The sequence below is a fragment of the Rhinolophus ferrumequinum genome, chromosome 15 (genome assembly GCF_004115265.2).
Source record: "Rhinolophus ferrumequinum isolate MPI-CBG mRhiFer1 chromosome 15, mRhiFer1_v1.p, whole genome shotgun sequence".
NCBI classification, from domain to species: domain Eukaryota; kingdom Metazoa; phylum Chordata; class Mammalia; order Chiroptera; family Rhinolophidae; genus Rhinolophus; species Rhinolophus ferrumequinum.
In genome coordinates, this window is record NC_046298.1 from 7136269 (window position 1) to 7160474 (window position 24206).

General features: G+C 35.6%; 1 protein-coding gene across 8 annotated transcripts in view; it reads left to right on the forward strand.

Moving 5' to 3' along the window:
• Positions 1–24206, forward strand: part of CHD9 (chromodomain helicase DNA binding protein 9) — a 132035-nt gene that overhangs the window by 101263 nt on the left and 6566 nt on the right. For 4 of the 8 annotated variants that reach the window (XM_033127234.1, XM_033127230.1, XM_033127235.1 and 1 more), the window contains 12 exons: positions 560–617; positions 3081–3123; positions 4246–4465; positions 7378–7580; positions 9554–10462; positions 11426–11589; positions 12345–12620; positions 13351–13519; positions 15935–16074; positions 16376–16597; positions 19847–19975; positions 22597–22701. In XM_033127234.1, the coding sequence (XP_032983125.1) occupies positions 560–617; positions 3081–3123; positions 4246–4465; positions 7378–7580; positions 9554–10462; positions 11426–11589; positions 12345–12620; positions 13351–13519; positions 15935–16074; positions 16376–16597; positions 19847–19975; positions 22597–22701 (2638 nt within the window). The remainder of the gene's footprint in view (positions 1–559; positions 618–3080; positions 3124–4245; positions 4466–7377; positions 7581–9553; positions 10463–11425; positions 11590–12344; positions 12621–13350; positions 13520–15934; positions 16075–16375; positions 16598–19846; positions 19976–22596; positions 22702–24206) is intronic. The other 4 variants (XM_033127232.1, XM_033127236.1, XM_033127233.1 and 1 more) reach the window with 3 other exon arrangements.

Genomic DNA, 24206 nt, shown 5'->3' on the forward strand with positions numbered 1-24206 from the left:
CTTATCAGCATCAGCATATTCTGTGTCACTGGGTTTATCTTAATGTAGTAGTAAGACAATTGGAGTTCACAATCGAAAGGAGCTAATCAAAAGGAGCTAATCATCAGGGAAGAGACTGGATCTGCCCCACACCCATTCTTTTGATGAGTTCTTTTTTCCATTAATGGTCATGGCCATTAAGGCCATAAAATTCAAGGGGCATAAGAAGGAAGAATAAAGCTAGAATATCATAATTAAAGAGAAATGTGATCTTTATTATACAAGTTCTAAGGCCTTAATTATATATTTTTTCTTACCAAAAGAGGAAAGTAAGATGCTGTATTAAGGTTAATAATCCCACACTTAAATGTGAACTTGTGCGTAATTACAACTAGCTTTCTTCTGACTTGCCATTTAACAGCCTTTATGCTATGGCTTGGGTTCCTCTGAGTAGAGAACAGAGACTTGAGGGTGACATTAACAGTAAAAAGTCCTTCCAGCAAAACTGTATTTGTTTGTCTTCTCAAGAGAAATTTTAAGTCCACTACAGTTATCATAGTGTTTGTTGGTATTTTAACAGGGACGTGGAAGACCCAGAGTACAAACCTGCCCCAGCTCTCTTTAAAGATGATATAGAGGTATGCTCTGATTCATATTTTCACATCTTTGATTTTAGTTACGCTATGGTGTCTTTGTTTTTTCTTTTGTATGTTTTTCATTCATATGTTTTCATCATACATAATTCTGTTCCTTAGAAGATTAACTAAGTTAGTGATCACAAATAATCATTTTGAATTTACCTGATCTTGTTTTCTAGACAAGTTGGAGGCTGGTTCAGAAATGTGGATAATGTAGGACTTGCACACATGCTATACTCAGGAACTAAGAAACACAGTGTCCAAGGGCAGAATCCCAAAGCAGAGTAAGAGATGAGGGTTAGGCTGGTGTGTCAGTAATAACTGCAATCCTGTGTAAAGTCAGAACCCTCAAAGGCAGACCATTCTAACAAACAGCACAAGGAAACTACAAGGACATTTGTCTTAGCATGGACTCTCAGTAGGGGAAAAATTGTCACCCCTGAGAATTCATAGTCATAGGCCTGCCTTCTCATGAGTTTATGGCTTGATTCTTCATCTGCATGGTCCAGGAACACGCAGGCAAAAAACGTATATTAAAAGGGGTTGAGTACTGAAGATAACGCCTTCCCTAAAATGAGGTTAACGTCCAAAAATTCAAATTATATGAGGAACAAATTACCATGAGTGATTGTTAGCCAAAACAACAGAGAACAAGACTAGACCTGTAAGAACGTCTAGTGATTGATCTATTGTAATAGAAAAGAGGTAAATTTTTAAGTGATTAAAGACATTAAAGAAAGAACCAGGAAGAAAAGAAAGATAAGATATGATTTTAAAAGACTAGGGACATATGAAAAATAATTATATAACTTTGGAAGTGGAAAACACAGTCGTTGATATTTAAAACTCAACAAGTAGGTTAAACATTTGACTAGAGAAGGAGGTTAGACACAGTTCGTGAGAAAGAAGTGATTTAGAAAGTAGATATGAGAAAATAATTCATAGTGAGCATGATGAATCACTTTGGGCCAATCTGGAGAGAGAAACCACTTGTAATTTGAACAAGAAAAGTTTAATATATAGGATTATTGACTATAATGGGGGGAGGGTTGAAGTAATGAGGGATTGGGTAGTAAGAAGTTAAAGAACTAATGAGTAAAGGAATGGCCTCTACTCCTAGGGCTGACAGAGCACCCAGGAAAGAGCCCCTTCCCCGAGATCCTGGCCTTTTGGGGGACAGAGGGGCCTGGACACAGCTCATTGGATGGCAGAAAAGTTGCTGTGCTGCCACACTCCTGTAACTTGGAGTAAATCCACCTTCTAGGGTTGCCAAGGAAGCTTTTCCTGGGGAAGCGTCTCACTGGAGTTACTCCACTGCAAAACTACTGGTGGGGGGGACGGTTGTAGGGAAAGCTGCTGGCCAGCAGGTGCTAAAGAAGCTACCTGAACTCCAGGAGCTGGCACTGGGGAAGTTGTGTGTGCTGGGGAGCTAGCAATGGAGGAGCTGCCCAGAATTAGGAATTGAACCCCCTTTCCTCCTTCAGCGTCTCAAGCTCCCACTACTGACAAAACTTAACATCATGTTGGCTGGCTAAGAAAAGATATTTAAAGAGCCCAGATCTATTTTCTTACGGCTAGCAAGAAGCACGAGAGACAGTAAATTTATAGCTGAGAGGCAATAAATCAATAACCAGCACAAAGGAATATATAAAAAATGTTTAGAGACAAAGAGAATAGCATGAATTTGTCTGGCATGTGTATAATAGGGATTCCAGAAAGAGATACTAGAGAGCATAAGGGAGAAGCCCTATTTTAAGAGAGATCAGCTGAGGGTTTTTCTGAACTTGATGAAAGACATGAATCTTCAGATGCAAGAAATAATGTGGCTCTAGACAGGACAAATAAAACTAAATCCACTCTAAGAAATATCCTGGTGAAACTGCACGTACACCAAAAAGAGAAGATGTTAAAAACAACCGGAGAAAAAAAGGACCCACCTACAAAGGGATGAAGATTCTAACTTTAGGCTTTTCTAAAACAACAATGTACACTGGAATAAAATCACCAAAGTTACGGATATGTTGAATGTTGGGATATCTAACTGAAGGTGCTCTATTGACAGATAAAACTAGTTATACAGCATAAGCAAAACTGCTCAAGGCTGGGAAAGAGTTCAAGTTTGTCTAATAATGAAATATGAGAATGAATAGATCGTGAGAATTGGTATAGAGAACGACAACAGCAAAAAAAAAACAGTTTTAAGTAAAACCTGAAGCATATTTTACAGTTAGAGGAAGAGTGGAGGAAAAGAAACTGGCCTAAAAGTAATCTTAAAATAGGAAACAATTTTAGTAATGACTGGTCACACACAATAGAAAAGTATAAAAGGGTGAGAACTTAGAACAAGAAATGATCATTTTTATTTTTGCTAAATTAATCATTAAAATTTCTCTATTACAAAAAAATTTCTCTTCTTATTTTGACCCAATTACCCTGTGACAAATTTCTATTTTCTTTTAAAAGGATGATGTTTCCTCACCAGGAGATCTTGTTATAGCAGATGGAGGTAAATTGGATTCATTTCTTTACTTAGTATTATTGTAAATTAGCATTCTCATGATACTATGAGGTCAAAAAGCTAATACATTTTTATAATATTTCAAATGTATATAAAATTTTGCTCAAGACAGTTGTAATTATCATGGGACATACTAGTTGATTGGGAATTTTACAAAATTTTTAGTTGTTTAGCAGTGACACAGTAAGATTTTATAGAATAGAAGAATTGATGATATTTTGGCATGATTATTAAAATTGTACATGAGATTTCATCATTACAGAGTTAATCCATTCAACTTATTAGTTCCCTATCATATTAGGAACCATACTTTATCACTCAGTTTCTGCAAACCTTTTCTGTACAGGGTGTTTTACTTTTTTCTGATATCAAGATAGGAAAATACTGTCACTAGAGTACACTCATTCCCTCCTGGGAACTAGGGGGAATTGTGCCTCACTCTTCCACAGTTCAACTAAGAACGAAAGAGTAGGTTTTGCTTAGCATGAATGATTACCCCTTGATTATGGTGTATGTAAGTATAATATTCAACCCTGGAAACGGAGGGCTAGATCCTGCACTATATTGGGTATATAGAAGTTTAAAAATTACAGCATTGTCATATTGAATTTTTATAAATGTTCTTCTCTAATGACTTTTTAAATATTTTGATTCTGATTAAATTGAGATAAATTTAATACAGAACATATCAGTTAGAAGAGTTTACAGTATTCAACTTCTCATAGATTCCAGTTTGACTTTTAACTTCCATAAGTTAAAAGCATTGAGTATTCGTCAGCCACTACAACATATTAGACCTGGAAATGCAAGTGTTATATTTTCTGTGCATGTAATGTTCTCTTTAAATAGATAACATCGTGGTTCTTTATTCCACTGTGACCTACTTACTTTGAGTTTGTTGTAATGTTTTTACAGTAGAGCTATATTTAAAACTTTTTTATGATGCGAGATTAGTTTGGTTTTGCTTTTCCATAATCAGATCGAAAGAAAAAAATGTTTGAAACTAGGGAAATTTTGCTGCTTTTGTAAGGTTTATTACAGTATGTTTAGTTTGTTTTTAATCTTGTTTCTAGTTTTTTTTTCAATTGACACAATTGTCTTTAAATATAGATGGTCAGCTGTTGGAGGGTGATAAAGTTTATTGGCCAACTCAGTCAGCTTTAACCACACGTTTGAGGCGTCTCATCACTGCATATCAGCGTACCAATAAAAATAGACAAGTCCAGCAGATACAACCTACTTTCTCAGTGCCTGCCACTATAATGCAGCCTCTTTATGAAGAAGCCACTCTTAATCCTAAAATGGCAGCCAAGATAGAAAGACAGCAGAGGTAAGACAATAGCACTATATTTTCCGTATATAGTATCTAAGTATAGTGGTTCATTCTGAAGGCCATTAGGGTGTGATTCATGAGTTTGTGACAAACACATAGGTGGAGAAGTTCAAAATAAAATGCTTTATGCACATGTGCATAAATCCATACTTACACACATACTTGTATATACACAAATATGGTAAAAATAATAAAAATTATTGCATTTTGTAGGTGCTAGCTATACTTCATATTTTAATCCTTTTGTCATGTTTATGAACAGTAAAGTATGAAAGAAATGAAGGTACAGAGCAAACTCAAGAATTAAATTATTAACGAAACATAAATTACATGAAATAAATTCCATTGTGTATTATTTTGCATTGTGACTTTTATGAAATATCAGAATGTATGAAAGACAGGTCCATCCATGCTTTATATACAGTATGAAAGCTTGGAACGACTATGGCAGAGGAGAAAAACTAGAACTCTTTACAAGAGACCTTGTTAAGGAAACAGGGAAGCTACTCTTATCTCAGAAGCTTTGACTTTTTTAACAGAGTACATGGAAAAGAATAGGAATGGTTAGCAATAACCTGGCCTCCTTGTTAAACCTGGATCCTTGAATGTTCTCTGGAAGGTGAACCATTGTTCTTCTGTTTCATTTAGAGCACATTCATTGTATCGGAAGTTACTTAGTCTGATACTTAAGATTTTAGCTATCCTAGACATAATGTTCAAATACTGCTACCTCTATAAACAGGGGACACTGAAACAGGTAACTTGCCGTTATCTGTCATTGCATAACAACCCGTATCAAAACATGGTGACTTAACATCAGTTTTTCATTCCTCACAATGAAACGGCTTGACCACCAAGTAGCTCTGCTTCGATAGTGTTCACTGCAAGGTCCGAAGTGGCCTCCCTCCCTGGGCTGGCAGGTGGTGCTGGCTGCCAGCTGGGAGCTCAGATTTTAGGAGGGAGCATTCCTAGTGGCAAAGACCAAAAGTGCAGATTTCCTAAATCCCCACCTCAGCAGTTACAAAGTGTCACTTCTGCCACGTACTATTAGTCAAAAAAAGTCACAGGGTCAACCGGAATCTAGGAAAAAAGCGAAATAGATTGCGCCTCTCAGTAGGAAGAGGGGCAGAGTTTGTGGCCATCTTTACTCTACCACATACATTTTCTCTCAACTGTAGGATCTTCCTAAAATACTCATTTATCGTGATATTCAGTGGCTCCTTGTTTAGTATAAAGTCTCAGTTCTGAAGTCTCAATTCAAGGGTCTCTTCAGTTTAGGCTCCAGCGTGCATTTCTAATTTTATCCATTATTATGCCTTCAGTCTTAGTGTACCACTTATTCTTGACTCAATATCCTGAGTTTATGTTGTTCCTATCACATGGAATAATATCCTTCCTACTTTAGTCCATACTTCAGGCTCAACACATGTCTAAACCTCTACTAATTTTTTTCTCAACCAGTCTAGCTCACAGTATTCTGTTTTCTGCACTCAGATAGTGCTTATCTATATAAACTACTCTTTTGTCTCAATAATATAAGGTATTCTAATGACACTTATCTTTTCCTTTCAATGTCTTGTGTTCCTATCTCAATTATAAATTCTTTGAAGGTAGACACTGACATTTTTATTTTGTGACCTGCGGAGTTGGATTTCAGTTCATCCTTTCTTTTCCATTCCTGTTTTTAATACCCAGGTGCAAGGTTCGTGTGACTTGATTGGTATCCTCGATTGACTATTTTTAAATCGTCATTAGATTAATCTTCTTAATGTATCACTGATAAAAATCACAAGTTAATGTTTTTCAAAGGTCTTTCTCATATGCTTTTTCTAATCTACACAACAACCCTGTGGGTTAAGCAGGGAAAAGCTTCTATAAATAGGCTGAGCTTGGAGATCTATGGTGTAAGTTAAATATTACCCTCTTGAAGTGTCTTTAGGAGGTCTGAACTGAATAGAAATGATTTTTTTTTTTTTAAAGATTTTATTGGGGAAAAAGGGAACAGGACTTTATTGGGGAACAGTGTGTACTTACAGGACTTTTTTCCAAGTCAAGTTTTTGTCCTTTCAGTCCTAGCCATGGAGGGTGCAGCTCAGCTCCAGGTCCAGTTGCCGTTGCTAGTTGCAGGGGGCACTGCCCACCATGCCTTGCGGGACTTGAGGAATCGAACTGGCAACCTTGTAGTTGAGAGCCCACTGGCCCATGTGGGAATCGAACCGGCAGCCTTCGAAGTTAGGAGCATGGAGCTCCAACCACCTGAGCCACCGGGCCGGCCCCTAAAGATGATTTTTAACCAGACATTTAGAATGTTTCCTAATCTGACCCCCAACCCTATCTCCCACTGTCCCCAGTATGATCCAGCTCCTTATCAATCTGGAATACTGGTCTTCCTGCAAAAATGTAGATTACTTCCTATTTTGCTTATTCTGAGCCCTCTTCCTAACATCCCTCCATAATCTTAAGCCTCATTCCATCTTAAATGCCACTTTGTGATGCGTTTCTTGATCACTTAAATCTAAACTGATCCTTTCATCTTCTGTTCTTTCCTAAAATTCTGAGTTTTATAATGCATAAAACTATAAAATACTACCTTATACTATAAATATGTTTGAATTGTTTTATCTTTTTTCCTGAAAGGAGGGTCTTCATGTCTTATGCAATCGTGTACCCTATGCATATTTTCTCACATAGTAAATGTGCAGAAAACTATTATTGTCTGAAGGAAAAGAAGAATCATTGGACGGATGAGTCTAGTAGTATTTTAAAATGTATTTACAAGGCAATAACCCTGGATTTAATCCTTGAAAGTACTTGAAATGCTTCAAATGTTTATTATAATTATTATATTGAGCAGTAATAAATATTTCAGTAACCAGTGTGGCTTTTTCTTTAATCTGATTCAAAAATAGATGGACAAGAAGAGAAGAAGCTGACTTTTACAGAGTTGTATCTACATTTGGAGTGGTATTTGATCCTGACAGAGGCCAGTTTGATTGGACAAAATTTAGAGCTATGGCTAGGCTCCATAAGAAAACTGATGATAGCTTGGAGAAATATTTGTATGCGTTTATGTCTATGTGTCGGAGGGTTTGCCGTCTTCCTTCCAAAGAAGGTATGTATAAAATTTCTTATTTTCCTTGTTTAGGTGAAAGAAGCAAAATCACTAAAATTTAGAAATTTTCAACTCTCATTTCAATAGTGTCCAGTTCAGTATGTCAGCAGTTTTTCATTATTATAAATAAACTGTGCTTAAAGAGCCCTTATTCCTTAACCCTATTAAAATGAGATCTAAAGAAAATAAAGGTCCACGTTGAATTTTGAGAAAATAGCCAGTGTTTTTATTCAGTATAACATTTATGATTGAGGGAGGTGGAAGATAAAGGTTAGCTTTTGGTAAACAGCATTAACCTACATTTTTAGTCCATCTTACAGGAACTGGGCTAGAGGGCTCATTTTACACGAATAATTTTGCAGGAAATGAGGCCTCCACTGAAAACATGTAAAAAGGTTTAGTAGGAAAAAATCACTCAGGGCCTTCAAAAAAAAAATGACAACTAATCAGGGGTGCTAATGCTCAGCTAAGGAATTGTTCTGAGGTAAATTTCATGGTTTTCGAGGTCCAGAGAAATAGCTTATCCTGTCAGCAGTTCCTCTCAGTAGTGCTATGTTACAATCAACTGTCTTCCTTCTTTGTTCAATATGGTTTCTGGCTGCTAAACCCAGCGGCTTCCGACTCCTGTTTCATAGTAAAAATATAAGTGGCTCATAAAAGGATCTAAATTCTATGTGGGTTTGTTTGTTTTAATTTTATTTGCTAACAAATTTGTTGTCAGTCTACTGAATAGAGTAGCCAATCGCTTGATTACCTAAATACTAGATGATTCAGAGTAGATGTTAGTGTGCTGTAAGGTCCATTATAATATCATAAATGGGTTTAAAAAGAGGGAGATGGCAAAGTACTAGCTTGTATTATTTATAGTTGCCAAGAGGCTCTCATTTCTTAATTTTTTAATTCCTATTAGCAATGTAAATTTAAGTGAATAAATTCATCACTTCTTATTCCCGGTATAAAAGAGAAGGGAAAAAGGTTAATTACTAAGTGATGATTGAAAAGGTAGCTTTTCTTTGTTAGAAACATGAGATGTTTTACTTAGATGACTTTCCCAAATTTCCTCAGTTCACAGTGCCCTTAATATCTCAGTTTTCACAGCACCCGAGGACGTAAGTTCTTCTTAACGAAGAACTAGGTAGGTCCAAACAACTTAATCAGTATCTGTGTCCTAACAAGCTAGTAATTGTTTGAAAACATAGCATAAATTGAAAGAAAAAAAACAATACTTTTATGTCTTAAATAATCACAGTTATTTACTAATGGAATGTGTACACCTTCTTAAATCCTAGAAGTAACAGGGACACTACCACTCGTGTTTCCTGTTACATATTGAGTTTTGACTGGTCCTTGATTTATTTTTTATTTTTTCACTTTTTATTTTGAACTACTTTTAGGCTTTCAGAAAAGTTGTAAAAACCAGGGAGTTTCCATATATCCCTCCATCTGTATCTCTGCTCACAAAACTATGACCTCATCAGAAGGAAGGCTGCATGTTAAAACTGAACTGTCTCATACAGTGTTTGAAAAACGTCCCCGTGTTTCCTGCAGATTTTAAGAAAGCCTTTGGTTTCAGTTAGGGATATGTGGACTTATGTTTGTTTATGGAGTATTAACATTTTTAATTTATATTTATAAAAGTGAGTTTGAGTGTTTTTCTCTTTGATTAAGACACAGAATAGTAAAACCTAGTTCATAGGGAATTTCTTTAAAGTAAATTCCTAGTTTTATTAATGTACTTCCAAAACAGTCTTAATGTTTTATTTACTTTCTATAGATCCAATATTATGTATGTTAAAATGATTTTTCGTACTTCTTTTTAAAAATTCAGTTTCCCCAGTTAAGAATATTAAAAATAAATCCTGGAAACTATACAATGATATAGAATAAAATTACATTTTGGAAGTTATGTTATTTGTTTTAAATCTATAATGAAGTATTTTTGAGCTTAATGTTTTTGTTCTGTTTTAATGTAGAGTTCGTGGATCCAAATATTTTTATTCAGCCAATCACAGAAGAACGTGCTTCTAGGACTTTATACCGCATTGAACTTCTAAGGAAAGTAAGGGAACAGGCCCTCCGACATCCACAGTTGTTTGAGCGATTGAAGCTTTGCCATCCAAATCCAGACTTACCAGTCTGGTGGGAATGTGGCCCTCATGATAGGGACTTGCTTATTGGAGCTGCTAAACACGGGGTGAGCCGAACAGACTATCACATTCTTCGTGATCCAGAACTCTCCTTTATGGCAGCTCAGAGGAACTACAGTCAAAGTAAGATGACTCATTCCAGGACTTCTACCCCACTTTTACAGCAATATCAAGTAGCGCTGTCTGCTTCTCCTCTTACCTCTCTACCTAGGCTCCTAGAAGCTAAAGGGATTGTTCTAGAGGAGATGAAAGTTAAAAGTGAAAACCTTAAAGAGGAGCCTCAGTCTTCTGAAGAAGAATCTATGTCTTCTGAGGAAACCAGGACACTAATCAAATCTGAGCCTGTAAGTCCAAAGAATGGTGTTTTACCTCAGGCTCCTGGAGACCCGAAACCTGGTGGAAAGGGTGAAGCAGACAGACGCATGGTTGCAGCCAGAACAGAACCCTTAACTCCAAACCCAGCTTCTAAGAAACAGCGAGTCCGCAAAAGAGGATCAGAATCGAGTTCGGATTCGGACTCAGATTCTGCGCGGTCGTCCTGTTCGTCCAGGTCCTCGTCTTCCTCGTCTTCCTCCTCCTCTTGTTCCCACTCTCGATCAGGCTCTAGTTCTTCTTCATCGTCCTCCTGTTCTTCCGCATCGTCTTCCTCCTCCTCCTCTTCCTCCTCCTCATCCTCGTCCTCCTCATCTTCATCAGAAGAAAGTGACAGTGAAGAAGAGGAAGTCCAAAAGCGAGGTATGTGCATAAAGTGCTCTTGCTATTTGGAGACAACATTTCAAGTGAAGAGAATTGATTCAGATAACTCAACCGTGTTTAAAATTGTTAGCTTAAATTTCATGTGTACACATTTCCTTAGAGAAGCGCTATGGAAAAGGAAACTAGAATTACTGGCACACACTTCCTGTCCCATAGTCAAGGCACTGGAACATAGGTTAGTCAAACAGGAATTAGCGTTTTTTCACAATCATTTTATTTCTTGGTGATTGCCTTACATTTAGTATTCAATTTTTCCTGGAAAAAGTTGATGAGTGAGCAGATGAAGATACTATTCTATTACAGCCTCCGGGATTCTTAGCTGAAGCAGTCAGGCCTATAAGAGCATGGTAGGCCCTGCTGGTCAGTAGCCTAGTGTTAGGCTGTCCTCTTCTGCAGGGCCCTCGAGCAGCCTGTTCACGTACATGTGAGTCAGTTAACATCTAGTGGGTGCAGTGTCCGCTCGGCTTAAAGAGCCCCCACACCTCACAGGAGCCTCAAGCTCCCGTAACGACTCCATTGGTGTGACATAGCATTCAGGGATGCCACGGGGACATGTCCCACTGTAAAAGTCCTATACTGAGAGAGTTCTCTTATCCCTACCAGGTATTTGTGACCCTCCCAGTCCGAAACAGTCCATCAATCAGCAGTTTCTCTTTGTCAGGGAAACAGACCTAGAGAGTTAACTGAGGGTCAGATTTTTATGCAGAAAAGGAAGTTTTGTCAACCCTTTGTCCACCAACTCCTTAGTGCCACTTCTTTTGCTTTTGTGCTATTTTTAAAAAAATAATGAGTATTTTATTCTAGGTGAATTTTTTCCTTTTGTTACCATTTGTTTCACTTCTTTTTCACTTTCAAATATATCTGAATAATTACATAAGATTTGAGAAGTATGTGTAAAATTGTTTTATGCAGTCTTTTTTAAACAGTTATAATTGTTCGTAGCAGAAGGTACCCCTCACATGAATGCCTATGACGAAGAAAGCGTCGCATCACTGAGTACCACTCAGGATGAGACTCAGGACAGTTTCCAGATGAACAACGGGACGCCGGAGTCCACTTACTTCCTGCAAGGCAGTTACATGCTGGCAGCTTCCTATTGGCCAAAGGTAAAAGAAGAATTTCTTGCTGGAATAGGTCATTTTCTGTGAACATTTTTTATATTGCTTTAATGGTAAATATTTTTATTATGTAGAAAAATAGGTCACTATAAAATGTAGGATGACATTTTGGTATTATTATCAAGTAAATTAGGTCTACTTAAATGTGTATGCTTGTCAACATAACCTTAGAATGTTTAGAATGAAAGATAATGCTTATGTTAGTATAGAAGGTAATATTCAAGTGCTGCTTTATGAAATTAGTGCTTTCAACTGAGTCTCCTTGAAGAAATTTACTGTGGCCAGCTGTGAACCCAGGGAAGAAATTCATTTAAGTACATGTACATTCAGTGGTAGCAGTTGAAATTGGATTAATACAATTCTTCTTCCAGTACGTGACTGGTACAAGAGTACTAAACCTCTCCAAGAGAGGCTGGGAAATGGGGGCGTAGAGAACCCTGTACTCTTTTATATACTTCTGAGTTGTCTGAAGTTCTCACAAGGAACTTGTGTTACTTTTGTAGTTACAAAAACAAGAGTATAGAAAAGTATCTTTATAATATATTTTTTAACTTCACTAATGGGAATTTGTACTTGAATAACTTGTTACTGCGATGTCATCTGTGAGTGAGAACATGTGTGCATACCAAATGCACGTACATTGTACCAGGGTTAAGTTCATCGAGGCTCGGAGCCATGTGAGCGAGCCCCACAGGTCTGGCCTGATTGTGAAAATTACACTTTGATGTTGCATGCTTTTCCAGGATCGTGTGATGATCAACCGACTGGACAGTATTTGTCAGACAGTTCTGAAAGGGAAGTGGCCTTCAGCCAGAAGGAGCTACGACGCCAACACAGTGGCTTCTTTCTATACCACAAAGCTGCTGGACAGCCCTGGCGCAGCTCCAGATCATAGCGAGCCCACTGTGCCCACTCCTCCAGGTGCTGCCGGTGTCAAGGAAGAACATGACCAGTCAGCACAGATGTCAAAGGTGAAGAAGCATGTACGAGAAAAGGAGTTTACAGTGAAAATCAAAGACGTATGTTTATTTTTATTGCCCTAGGACCTGATTGCGATTGCGGTGTGCAGCATGCTTTTCCTGCAAATGGCTGCCTGCTCTTCCTCTTACTTCCTTCACACACTTGTTTTCTGGTTTTGGGATCGTTTTCCTTTTGATATCCAGGTCATTAAACTTGAATATTCTAGAGGGATCATCATTTAATATGTTTCTCTGCCTCTACTTCTGAAAATAGTCCTTCTGCTTCTCAAGATGCTTTCTTAAACAGTCTGACAATTTCTAGTTGTTGTGATTCTTTACATATTTCAATGGTGTGTCAGTGCACTTTTTGTTTGAAACATTTAGCATGCCCTGTTATCAGTAACTTCATTTTTCCGTCTGATTTTTGAAGCTTAATTGATTTCTCAGTGTCTTAAACAAGGGTAATGTTCTGTAAAACATCATATGAATAATGTACATAGAGACAAATGTCCAAAGCTGAAAGTGTTACAGTGTACTTGGTCTTGTGAAAAACTTTGTTTTGCTCATAAAAGTGTATATGGTACCTGGGGTTTTGTTTTGTTTTGTTTTCATTAAAGATAGACATTTTAATAGGCATTGTAGAAAATGATTAATTTCTTTTTTCAATTAACTTATGAGCAAAAGAGAACTTGATTAATGTTTCAGGGTTTTTACTTAGAATTTTCTCTTAATATTCTGCAATGAGACTTTTTCAGTTGTTCCTTTCTGAATAATGGTGTTTGTTTCACAGGAAGGTGGTTTGAAGTTGACATTTCAGAAGCAAGGGCTTGCTCAGAAGAGACCGTTCGACAGCGAAGACTGTGCCCTGGGACAGCAGCAGTACCTCACCCGCCTTCGGGAGCTTCAGAGTGCATCAGAGACCAGCCTCGCCAGTTTCCCCAAATCTGTGCCAGGATCAGGTGACTATGCTAGTAACAGTGGCCTCAGGATGAAATACTTCCTGTCACTTCCAAAACGTCTTTCATTTACTCTCATAGTAAAAATCCATTGGTCCTTTAATGTTGGAACCTCTCTTAAGTCTGTAAGGTCATCAGTATAATTTTCACTATAAATAAATATTGGAACTTTTAATAGGACATTTTAAAGTGTAGAGGGCAGTTTAGTTTCAGGAGCTTATATGCTTGGGTAGAAATATTTTATCAAGTAGCTTTATACAGGTAAAAGTTCTAATAGCATTTCAATATGAAAACAAATTAGGAGTTTAAGGAAAAACACCTGGTAAATCACAAATTAATGGTGATTGGTAGAGGAAGTTAAAATTAGTTGTTTTAGAAATACTTTAGAGTCAACACACTCCAGGCATTTATGGGATACAGGAATAGTTTATGACGAAGCCCTGGAAGATAATCTTTCATTCCCGTGGAAGGAACATTGGATAGATATTTGTATAACATCAGACCTGCTTAGGAAAGGTGAATCTAGATTGTGAGCATCGTCAAGAACTGAGCTGTGGAGGCTCTGGGGGTTAGTGGTCATGTATGAATAGGGTTGATGTAAGGCCTTTCATCCATATTAGAATAGGACAGAAGCCAGGAGATATTCTTATAAACAGAATAGTTTTTAAAAGTAGTGCTTTAAGAAAATCTATTATTACGGCTAAAATGTAGTATACTGAAAGAATTTTGAAACATAGTAGTTTGTTAATCTGATTACAATAAAATTCACTATGTGGATATAATGAAAGCTTTCCTTTTTTTGTAATGTTGTATGACATTTCTAAGTGCTTTTATATGCAAAAATGATTTTCAATCATTGTGATTAGTTATTCCTTACCATATTAATTAAGGTACCTTTTTGAAACTGAGATGGTAGGAAGTGACTTTGATAAAGTTCCACCATAAGCCAAAGGGCAACGCCTTTTTCAGGGATACCCATGACTTGCTTAAAAAATTCTCCCTGGGGCCGGCCCGGTGGCTCAGGCAGTTAGAGCTCCATGCTCCTAACTCCCAAGGCTTCCGGTTCAATTCCCACATGGGCCAGTGAGCTCTCAAGCACAAGGTTGCCAGTTCAATTCCTCGAGTTCCGCAAGGGATGGTGGGCAGCACCCCCTACAGCTAAGATTGAATACAGCACCTGGAGCTCAGCTGCCTCCTGGACGGCTCATTTGGTTGGAGGGTGGGCTCAACCACAAGGTTGCCAGTGCAATTCCTCGAGTCCCGCAAGGGATGGTGGGCTGCACCCCCTGCAGCTAGCAGCGGTAACTGGACCTGGAGCTGAGCTGTGCCCTCCACAACTAAGACTGAAAGGACAACAACTTGAAGCTGAATGGCACCCTCCACAACTGAGATTGAAAGGACAACAACTTGATTGGGAAAAAAGTCCTGGAAGTACACACTGTTCCCCAATAATAATAATAATAAAAAAAGTCATGTTCCCCTTCCCCAATAAAATCTTTAAAAAAAAAAATTATCTTTGAAACATTGAAAATGCATTTCTCACTGTGAACCATTTTAAACAAAAGATATCATCCTTAATAATATTTCCTTTTAATAAGAGAGTTCTATTGTGCACCACTCTTTAAGGAGAGGAACTCCTGTCTTACTCATCTTTGAACCATCATAGTACTTTCTACATAGCTTTTTCATAAATATTTATTTACTGGGAAAAAGGGACTAAATGCATGGAACTTTCTTGTTTATGCTTTTTTGTTTGTTTTTTGTTTTTGTATTGAGTGCCTACTGAAATGAGGAATGAGAAAGGTCAATTTAATTTGTCAACAATACAGTTAGTTGTGATCTTAAAGAAAATACCATAAATTGGCTGGGGTAGGATGGACTATGGGAAATTGAGGAAGAGTTTATTGTGATAAAGAAGAACACAATAGTTACAAGGCTTTCGAAATTTTAAAAGTTACAAAAAGGCCGAAAGAAGCTTATGTTTTGTTTGTTTGAGTTGGCCATGTTTTTAAGTTTAGAAGAATCTAATGTAGGATAAGATATTTTGGCATAAGAAAGCAAAGGTAATGATAAAACAGGTTTTGGAAAAAGTGGAAATGAATGGGTTCAAAGAAAGGGTCAAGGTTTATCTTGTCCATGAGAACCGCTTACTTCATGCTGTAAAAGGGGAAGGAAGAGAATACATATCACTATCTGGGGAGAAAATTAAGGAAATAAGTCAAAAGTTGAAAGAGGCCTGGATTACAATTATCCAAGTTTTTAAATGAGAAATCGGGGTGGTGTTTTTAGTCTGAAGAATTGCTTGATTTAGGATATGTAAAATAGAACTAACACTTCAATATATTTTGAAAAGTGGTTACTTTTAATTTGTTTAAGAACTAGATTTTTATGACTGTTTTGCTTTTTAAATTTTATTAGGTACTTCCATTCAATCAACCCTTGGTGCCAATGGAGTTATATTAGACAACCAGCCCATAGTCAAAAAAAGGCGGGGAAGGAGGAAGAATGTAGAAAATGTTGACATCCTCTTTTTTAACAGAAATAAACCACCTAATCATGTAAGTAAAGCAATATGTAAAAAGTACTGAAACTTGAGTTCAAAATTCAGTTCTAGTAAACATGTATATTGCTCTTTTGTAGAATAATAATTAGGAAATTAGAAGTATACTGTAGAGTTTTAGATTGTATCTCAGTAAATTCAACATTGGCCAAGCTTCATGGAAATCTTAAATTTGAAAGATTTAGTAGACTTCTAAACAACTTATTTTTTCTTTCCTCTTCAAAAAGAATTCCTTCATTGGAACAAAATTAGAATACTAAATCATGGAAGTAAAATTTTCATTTTGTGTTTTTCTACAGGTTACTTTGGGCTTACCCACCTCACAGATTTCTACAGGGATAAATCCAGCACTGTCCTATCCTCAACCTCAAGGAATTCCTGATACGGAAAGTCCAGTTCCAGTTATTCATCTTAAAGATGGGACAAGACTTGCAGGCGATGATGCACCGAAAAGAAAGGATTTGGAAAAATGGCTTAAGGAGCACCCAGGCTATGTGGAAGATTTAGGAGCTTTTATTCCTGTAGGTGATACCTTACAAATCTTGGTATATTTTATTTCTATGATTTATCAAACGTATAATGATGAAAAATAAATTCTACCCACTTATATTAAATATGTGTTCTGCCCAAAATTTAGGAAAATGAGCAGAAAAAGAAAAAATAAATCACCACCTTTCCCATGATACAATACAGTACCATTTTCAGTTTTTTTCCACTCTGCATTCATCAAGTATTTACCAATAAAAATCATCTTTGATATACATAGTACTATGTTAGACCCAGTGCAGGTTGTAAATGTATAAAAAAACTTCAATCCTATCCCTCAAGGAGATTATTGTAAAATAGTAATGTCATAGTAAACTTATATGGAGACTTTACTGTGTGCCTGGCATTATACTTAGCACTTAATGAGATAACATGTATTAAGTCATCTAATACTCCCAACAACTTTATCAGAATGGCATTGTCACAACTATTTCATAGATAAAGAAATGGAAAATACTGAAATTTTTAAGTAAATAGTTCCATGCCACACAGCTAATAAGTCTTAAACCCAGTGTCCAAACCCCTATTCTTAAGCTGTTCTTCAAGTTACAAGAATACAGCTTCTGTGCCTCTTCAGATGCACAATGAATTACGTTATCAAAGATGAGAATCATTGTATTTCATCTGCATTTTCTTTATGCTCTGAAATACTACTCACTCACTATCTTAAGGGTATTTAGCTTTCTCAGTCACAGAAATCTATTAATTTCATTTCACAATACTTCATTATCAGATGCTGATATACCAAATTTTGTGTCCATCTTCCTTGACATTTCTGTGTACTTTATAAGGTAAAAGAGTAAAATATGTCCTCTATAGAATGAATTTACCATGTTGTTCCATCTGCCTCCATTATGAAAATTAAATGGATAGCACAGTGCAGATGTCCACACCCTGTGAGCTTCTCAGGAATTATGTCCTATTCACCTTTGTATCCCCAGCACTTTGCTCATAATTCATGATTCATAGAATAGTATCTAGCTCCCTGTAAGTATTTATTGAATCAATGATTAAAACACAAAAATTGAAGACTAAAAAAGTGCTATGTAAAGGTAAAGTGATTCTTATTTAATAACAAAAAAAATTAATTACTTTGATAATTTTTCATGAAAAGGAAACACAAAGCTCCAGTCCCTAGAGTAATGGGACTATATCTGTAATAAGTATTTTGATATATTTGTATCTGTAATATATATTTAGTTCAGTATTTTCACAGCTGTTATTGTCCCCAGCAAATAACCTAGTAGTCTGAAACAGTGACCCTCAGACTTAGCTTTTGAATATTTGTCACATACCTAGTTTTCTCAAAGGGTGCCACAAATTCTTAAACTTTTATTTAATTCCTTTTGATTAAAAAAAGAAAAACAAATAAAGCTCTCATAATTCAGAGAGGAGGATTTTTCACAAATCTGATGGGCAATCATAAAATGAATATAGCAATTCTAAAAATAATGAGAATTTTTAGTTCAATACTATAACTTAACATATTAGAAAATACTAGGTTGGTTTAAAAGTAATTGTGTTTTTTGCAATTTTTAACCTTTTAAACCATAATTACTTTTGCATCAACCTAATAATATTCATTTATTCAGTCAGTAAACTTTTATTTAGTACTGTGTGCTACTTGCTATTTTAAGGGATTGAGGATAAAACAATGAACAATAGTCTTTAAAGGATTTTCATTCCTTTCTCTTATCACTGCAAAGGAATCTTCATTAATTTTTTAACATAACCATTTAGCATTTTTACTGCAAATAAACCTTCTATTATGTTTTCTATAACTTTATTATTAATATTTTAAAACATTTTTAAAAGAGCATTTGCAGTAAAGAATATGAAATAATAATTAATTTCCCAAGGATACATTAATAATTTCCTCACACTCTATTGTGGTATACCTATAATTAGATAATTATAACATGATATATGTACTATAACAGAGGTATGTGTAAAGTGCCACGGAAGCAGATAAAAGAAGAATTAGTCTGCCTAGGCAGAGTAAAGTATCCAGAGAAAGATAGAAGGAAAATAGAGCTGACATGACTAGTGAGTGATGAAAGAATCAGGAGGCATTAGACCACGTTATCACCAGAATAGGATATTCTAGGCATTATAAAACAATTATGAAGAGAGTTTTAAAAGGATAGGATTGTTAGGCATACTCATAAAACAGTGACTGGTCTGATATTCCAGGTTGTGTGAGGGAATGTCTCGGTTAATAGTTACTGGATAGAAAAGGTTGAATTAGGTCCTGGCTGTCATGGGACTGACTGGTATGCCATGCTGAAAAGTTTAAGCATTGGTCTCTTGGAATGTTCTTACTGGTTGGAAATAGCTACAAACCTCAAACGCTGCTTTGTTAACAGCTGTAGACATAAAAAGCATGGTTTGATGGAAAGAGTTTTTATTGCCAGATATAGCCACTTGCTGGCTGCATGACCTTGAGGAAGATAATTTCTCCGAGCCTGGATTCCACTTATAAAGTAAGAATAATATCTTTGAGTATTGTGTGGATTACGTGAGAAGATGTAAGAAAGTCTTATCAGTCAGATGAAGGAAATGAAAGCCTCTAGCACACGTATAAACTGTATCAGAGCCCAGAGAATTTTACCTGAAGTTTCAAGTAAAATTATCAGAAGTAAAGAACTATCCAATTTAGTGGAAGGTACTCCAGCATTGTTGGTTGCTCCTTCAAGTAGTACTCTAGGAATACCGTTGTCTTTGAGGGCAATTAAAGAAGGAACTAGCAGTGTTCGCATTTCAGGAGGCTACTTTTATACAGAATGAAAATGTGATCATTATGATGGCCTTGAATTATGTTTAAATTTATAATATGAGGAAAAGATTCATGGGATCAAATATCTGGAGAACTGACTCTGGGTGGTGAACACACAATGTGATATATAGATGATGTATTACAGAATTGTATGCTTGAAACCTATGTAATTTTACTAATCATTGTCACCCCAATAAATTTTAATTTAAAAAAAAGAGAAAAGATTAATACCTTTTAAAGTGTTATTTAATCTTTTTGTGAATTATAAAAATATTTAAAGTTTAAATATTTTTTGAAGTTTAACAGGTAAACATATATAAGATATATAAGATTTTATAATGTATAATGTGATATATATCTTCAGTATTATAGGATTAAATTACTTTAATCAGTTCATTTGTATTATTTGCACAAGTGAAGATTTTAAAACTATTTTTGTCTATTTTAGAGAATGCAGCTCCACGAAGGGAGGCCCAAACAAAAAAGGCATCGTTGCAGAAACCCCAATAAGCTAGATGTTAACAGTCTCACTGGAGAAGAACGTGTTCAGTTGATTAATAGAAGAAATGCCAGAAAGGTATTCATATGTTTGTTGTCCTTTTATGTTGATTGAATATTTAAGAGATCGCTAGAATATTATTCATTATGCAGTAATTTCTCACAGACCTGGAAATGGGTTAAACCTAGAGATCTATGGGAAAAGATACGGACTATAAATTTATGCAGTCTAATTTCAAATCCCGTATCCTAAGCCGTTGAATGAAATAAGTGACTTTACATAGCTGTGCCTAAGCAGTTTTGTCCTCTAGGGGACATCTGGCAGTGTCTGGAGATATTTTTTGTATCCACAATTGAGGAGTAGGGAGGTGGGTGGTGCGCAGGGAAATGAGGCTGTTGGCACCTAGAGGGTAGAGACTAGGGATGCTGCTAAACTTCCTATAATACACAGGACGACCCTCAACAACAGGAGTGCAAAATGTGTATAGTGGAAAGATTGAGAAACCCTGGTGAAAGGGAACATTCTCACCATAGCCGTCATAGATTCATATATTTATCACAGTAGTTTTCTATCGGCTGGCGGTAAAGTGTCTTGTTCTATCTAAATTGGCATATTACGTAATTTTCTGATAGATGGAAATGAACTGTCTTAAACAACGGTACCTTATAGACTAATGGTACCCCTGTGCTTATCTTCCTTTATTGATTGATGCATGGTAAAAGCCAGATTTTTCCAAAGTCTATTTTTGGACCAAATGTGGCTCAACATTTATTTTCCCAAATTGTTTGCTTTATGTTTGGATTGACATATGTCTCTTTTATCACCCAAAGTAAATTATAGGATGTTTATGGCACCTTTTTCTAAGTTTATGGCTTTGATATTTTTATTCTGTTTTTCATTCTGATAAGAAAGCAACAGCATAGGTAAGAAGTAAATACTGGCTTCAAAAGAGTAAGAACAGCAAATTTCCCATTCAGTTTCTCCAGTCACAAGTTAAATTACCCTAAGAGCTCATGTTAATTCTCTAGTTCTCTTTTGCTGCTAGTATAAAAATACATAAAATTATTTGAATTTCTCAGAAAAGATACTGGAATTGGAAGGAAACTTTTAAAACTGTTATTTTGATATGATTGTGTTGCACCAACTCATTAAAATGAATACTAATTTCTCCTCCAGTTTTGTAGAGATATCTTATTCAGCTGCTGTTAGTACTTGAAGTGACGTCGTAGATGTAGTAAGGGAAGAGCAAGGTGACATTTTATAATGGTAGCACTTTACTTAATTTCGTGCTTAAATACTCTAAATTTTATTTTTAATGCAATAACCTGATTAAGGGCCCTATTCATTTTCCTTAATTTTCAGAGTTTTTATTGTCCTGAGTCTTTAGAGTACAGGCTTAGGATTCATGCATCACTAAGGAAAAGCATCTACCTGCTAAATCCCCCGTAAGCCACCCAGAAGGCCTCCAGTTTAAATTGGAGCTTAATGAAGGGGATAATAAAAAGGAGAAGGGAACAGAAACTACAGATACTAAGTAAAGACAATAGGAAATATTAAATAAGAATACTTACAGGTGTTATAACTGGCTGTATTAAGCCCTGTCTATATCCTATCAAGATATAGTATGTATTCATTCAAAGATGTGTGGAAGAAAGAATTACTCAAGAAATATCTTTAGACTCCAAGGGAACATTAAATTGGAAGGTCCAAATCATTTAAATTTAAATTATTTAAATTTCAAAGTATTATTTTGTATCAATTTCATACTAATTATTATACATAGTTTTTGGTTTGTTTTTTTCACATTTACTTATGATTAGTTGGTTATTTCACTTTTCACACACAAAGGATATGTACATTTTTATACTTTTAGGGTGTCAATTTATATAATAGATAAGAGCATGGGTGTTTGAGACCTTAGTTTGAAAGCTGACCCTAACACCATGTTTCCCCCAAAATAAGGCCTAGCCGAACAATCAGCTCTAAAGTGTCTTTCGGAGCAAAAATTAATATAAAACCCTATATTAGATTAGATTAGATTAGATTAGATTATACCCAGTTTTATATTATACTACATAAGACCCGATCTTATTTTACTATAATAAAATAAGATTTACTATAATAAAATAAGATCGGGTCTTATATTAATTTTTGCTCCAAAAGATGCATCAGAGCTGATTGTCCGGCTAGGTCTTATTTTCAGGGAAAGATGGTATTAGCTAGCTTAAGGAAACTTATGTAACTTCTCTGAGGCTTAATTCCTTCATTTGAAAAACAGAAATAATACTATCTCAAAAGGATGTACTGAGAACTAAAATAAATTATAAAACTGAGGCTCAGAGAGATTTACTGATTTTTCTCAAGTTCACGTAGCTGTTAAGTCTGACTCCAAAGTATATACGCTTAACTAGGCTATACTGCCTATTCAGCATAGTAAGTGCACAATAAATGGTAGTTTATTTTTACAGTTCTAGTTTCTCTACTTAAAACATTAACAATTTACATTACCACATGTTTATATAGTATTTTAATAGTCTTTATGGGACTATTAAATATAATATAATAAAGATTGTCAAAGGTGGTGCAAAGAATACATGTTCTAAATAAATAAACTCTGTTATAAACTGAATAAAAAGCAAGTTGTGTCTCCATATTTAATCGTGTTTTTACATGTCTAACAATTTGTTTTTTGTTTACAGGTTGGAGGTGCATTTGCTCCCCCTTTGAAAGATTTATGTAGATTCTTAAAAGAAAATTCAGAATACGGAGTTGCGCCTGAATGGGGAGATGTTGTTAAGCAGTCTGTGAGTATTTCATAAATACTAACTCAGACGTCATTCTAACAATTAGATGTCCAATTAAATTTTAAGTTAAGAATCTACAAAATATTTCATGAACATGTGACAGTGCTTTTTAGTTCACAATTTTTATTTTGCACAACATGTTACAAAGTTTTCAGATGTTTGTTGAGTATGAATCAGTATATACTGATTTGTTTTTATTTTAACCTCTAAGATACTGTTTGAACAATGGCACAAAGAATAATCAATGATGTGGGGAAAGAAATATGTAAAAGGATATTCATCTTAGTATAGTACTAGAAAATTGGGGAAATACTAATGGTCGGGGCATATGTTGGAAAACTATGCAACTGTTTTAAAAATTGTATCTTAAAAGAACATGCTGTACACCTGAAATTAATATAGAATACTATTAAACGTCCAAAAAAAAAAAAAAGAGAGAAGAGCATCTAATGACACGGGAGAAAAAGTTCACAATATGTTAAATGGGATGGTAGTTAAGCTCTTGGAATAGCAAGGCCTAACCATGTGGTAAATGCTAAATAAATAATAGCTTGTTTCTACAGGTGTTCAAATGAAAAGGGCAGGCTATACAACTGTGTTCAGTATGATTCTATTTTTCATTTTGGAAAGGGAGGTGGAGAGAATTGTAGAATTTATATATATGTACAAGCAAAAAATGGAAGCACACATCCTGAAAAGTTAGCAGTGGTTATCTCTGAATGGTGAAATTATAGATGGATTCTTTATTTGCATTTTTTGTTGTCATGTTTTCTGCATTGAACCCTAATCCTTTTGAAAAGAGAATAAATTGATCGATTCAAAAGAAAATCTAAAAACAGTCCTATGAGAGTCTTTTAAACCACTGTCTAGAGCTGAACTGTCACAAGTGATAGCCCCAGGCACACGTGGCTCATGAGCTGGTCTAAATTGAGATGTGTTGTTGTAAGTGTAAAACACTATCTTAGGACTTTGAAGACTTAGTTTGGAAAAAAGAATATAAAATCTGAGTAATTTTCATAGATGACATATTGAACTGGTAATGTTTTGCTTTTATTACTAAAATTAAGGTCACCTATTTCTATTTTACCTTTTTTAATGTGGCTACTAGAAAACTTAATATTACATATGTGGCTTAAATTATATTTCTATTGGACAATGCTGATCTAGAGGTATTAAATTCCTACAACTTCTAGGAGTTTTGAGCCTGAAAAGATCTTAGGAGAATTGTAAGAAAGTAGCATAGATTGTTCTCCATTGTCCTGGACTTTACGCTCCCAGTCTACAGGTGTTACTGCTGTTTATGTAATTTCCCTGCCCTGTTGAGGATCTTTTTCAGCTCGGCTGTATCCCTTATTCCCAAAGTGATAGTCAAAAGATTCATACGAAACATCTCAATCTTAATCTTTTACTTACTTCCTCTATCCTTTCCTTATTGTTCTTCCAGATTAGGAGGGGGGCATTTCTTTAGCATTCTAGACTATTTGGTGATGTAAAACATGTCAGGG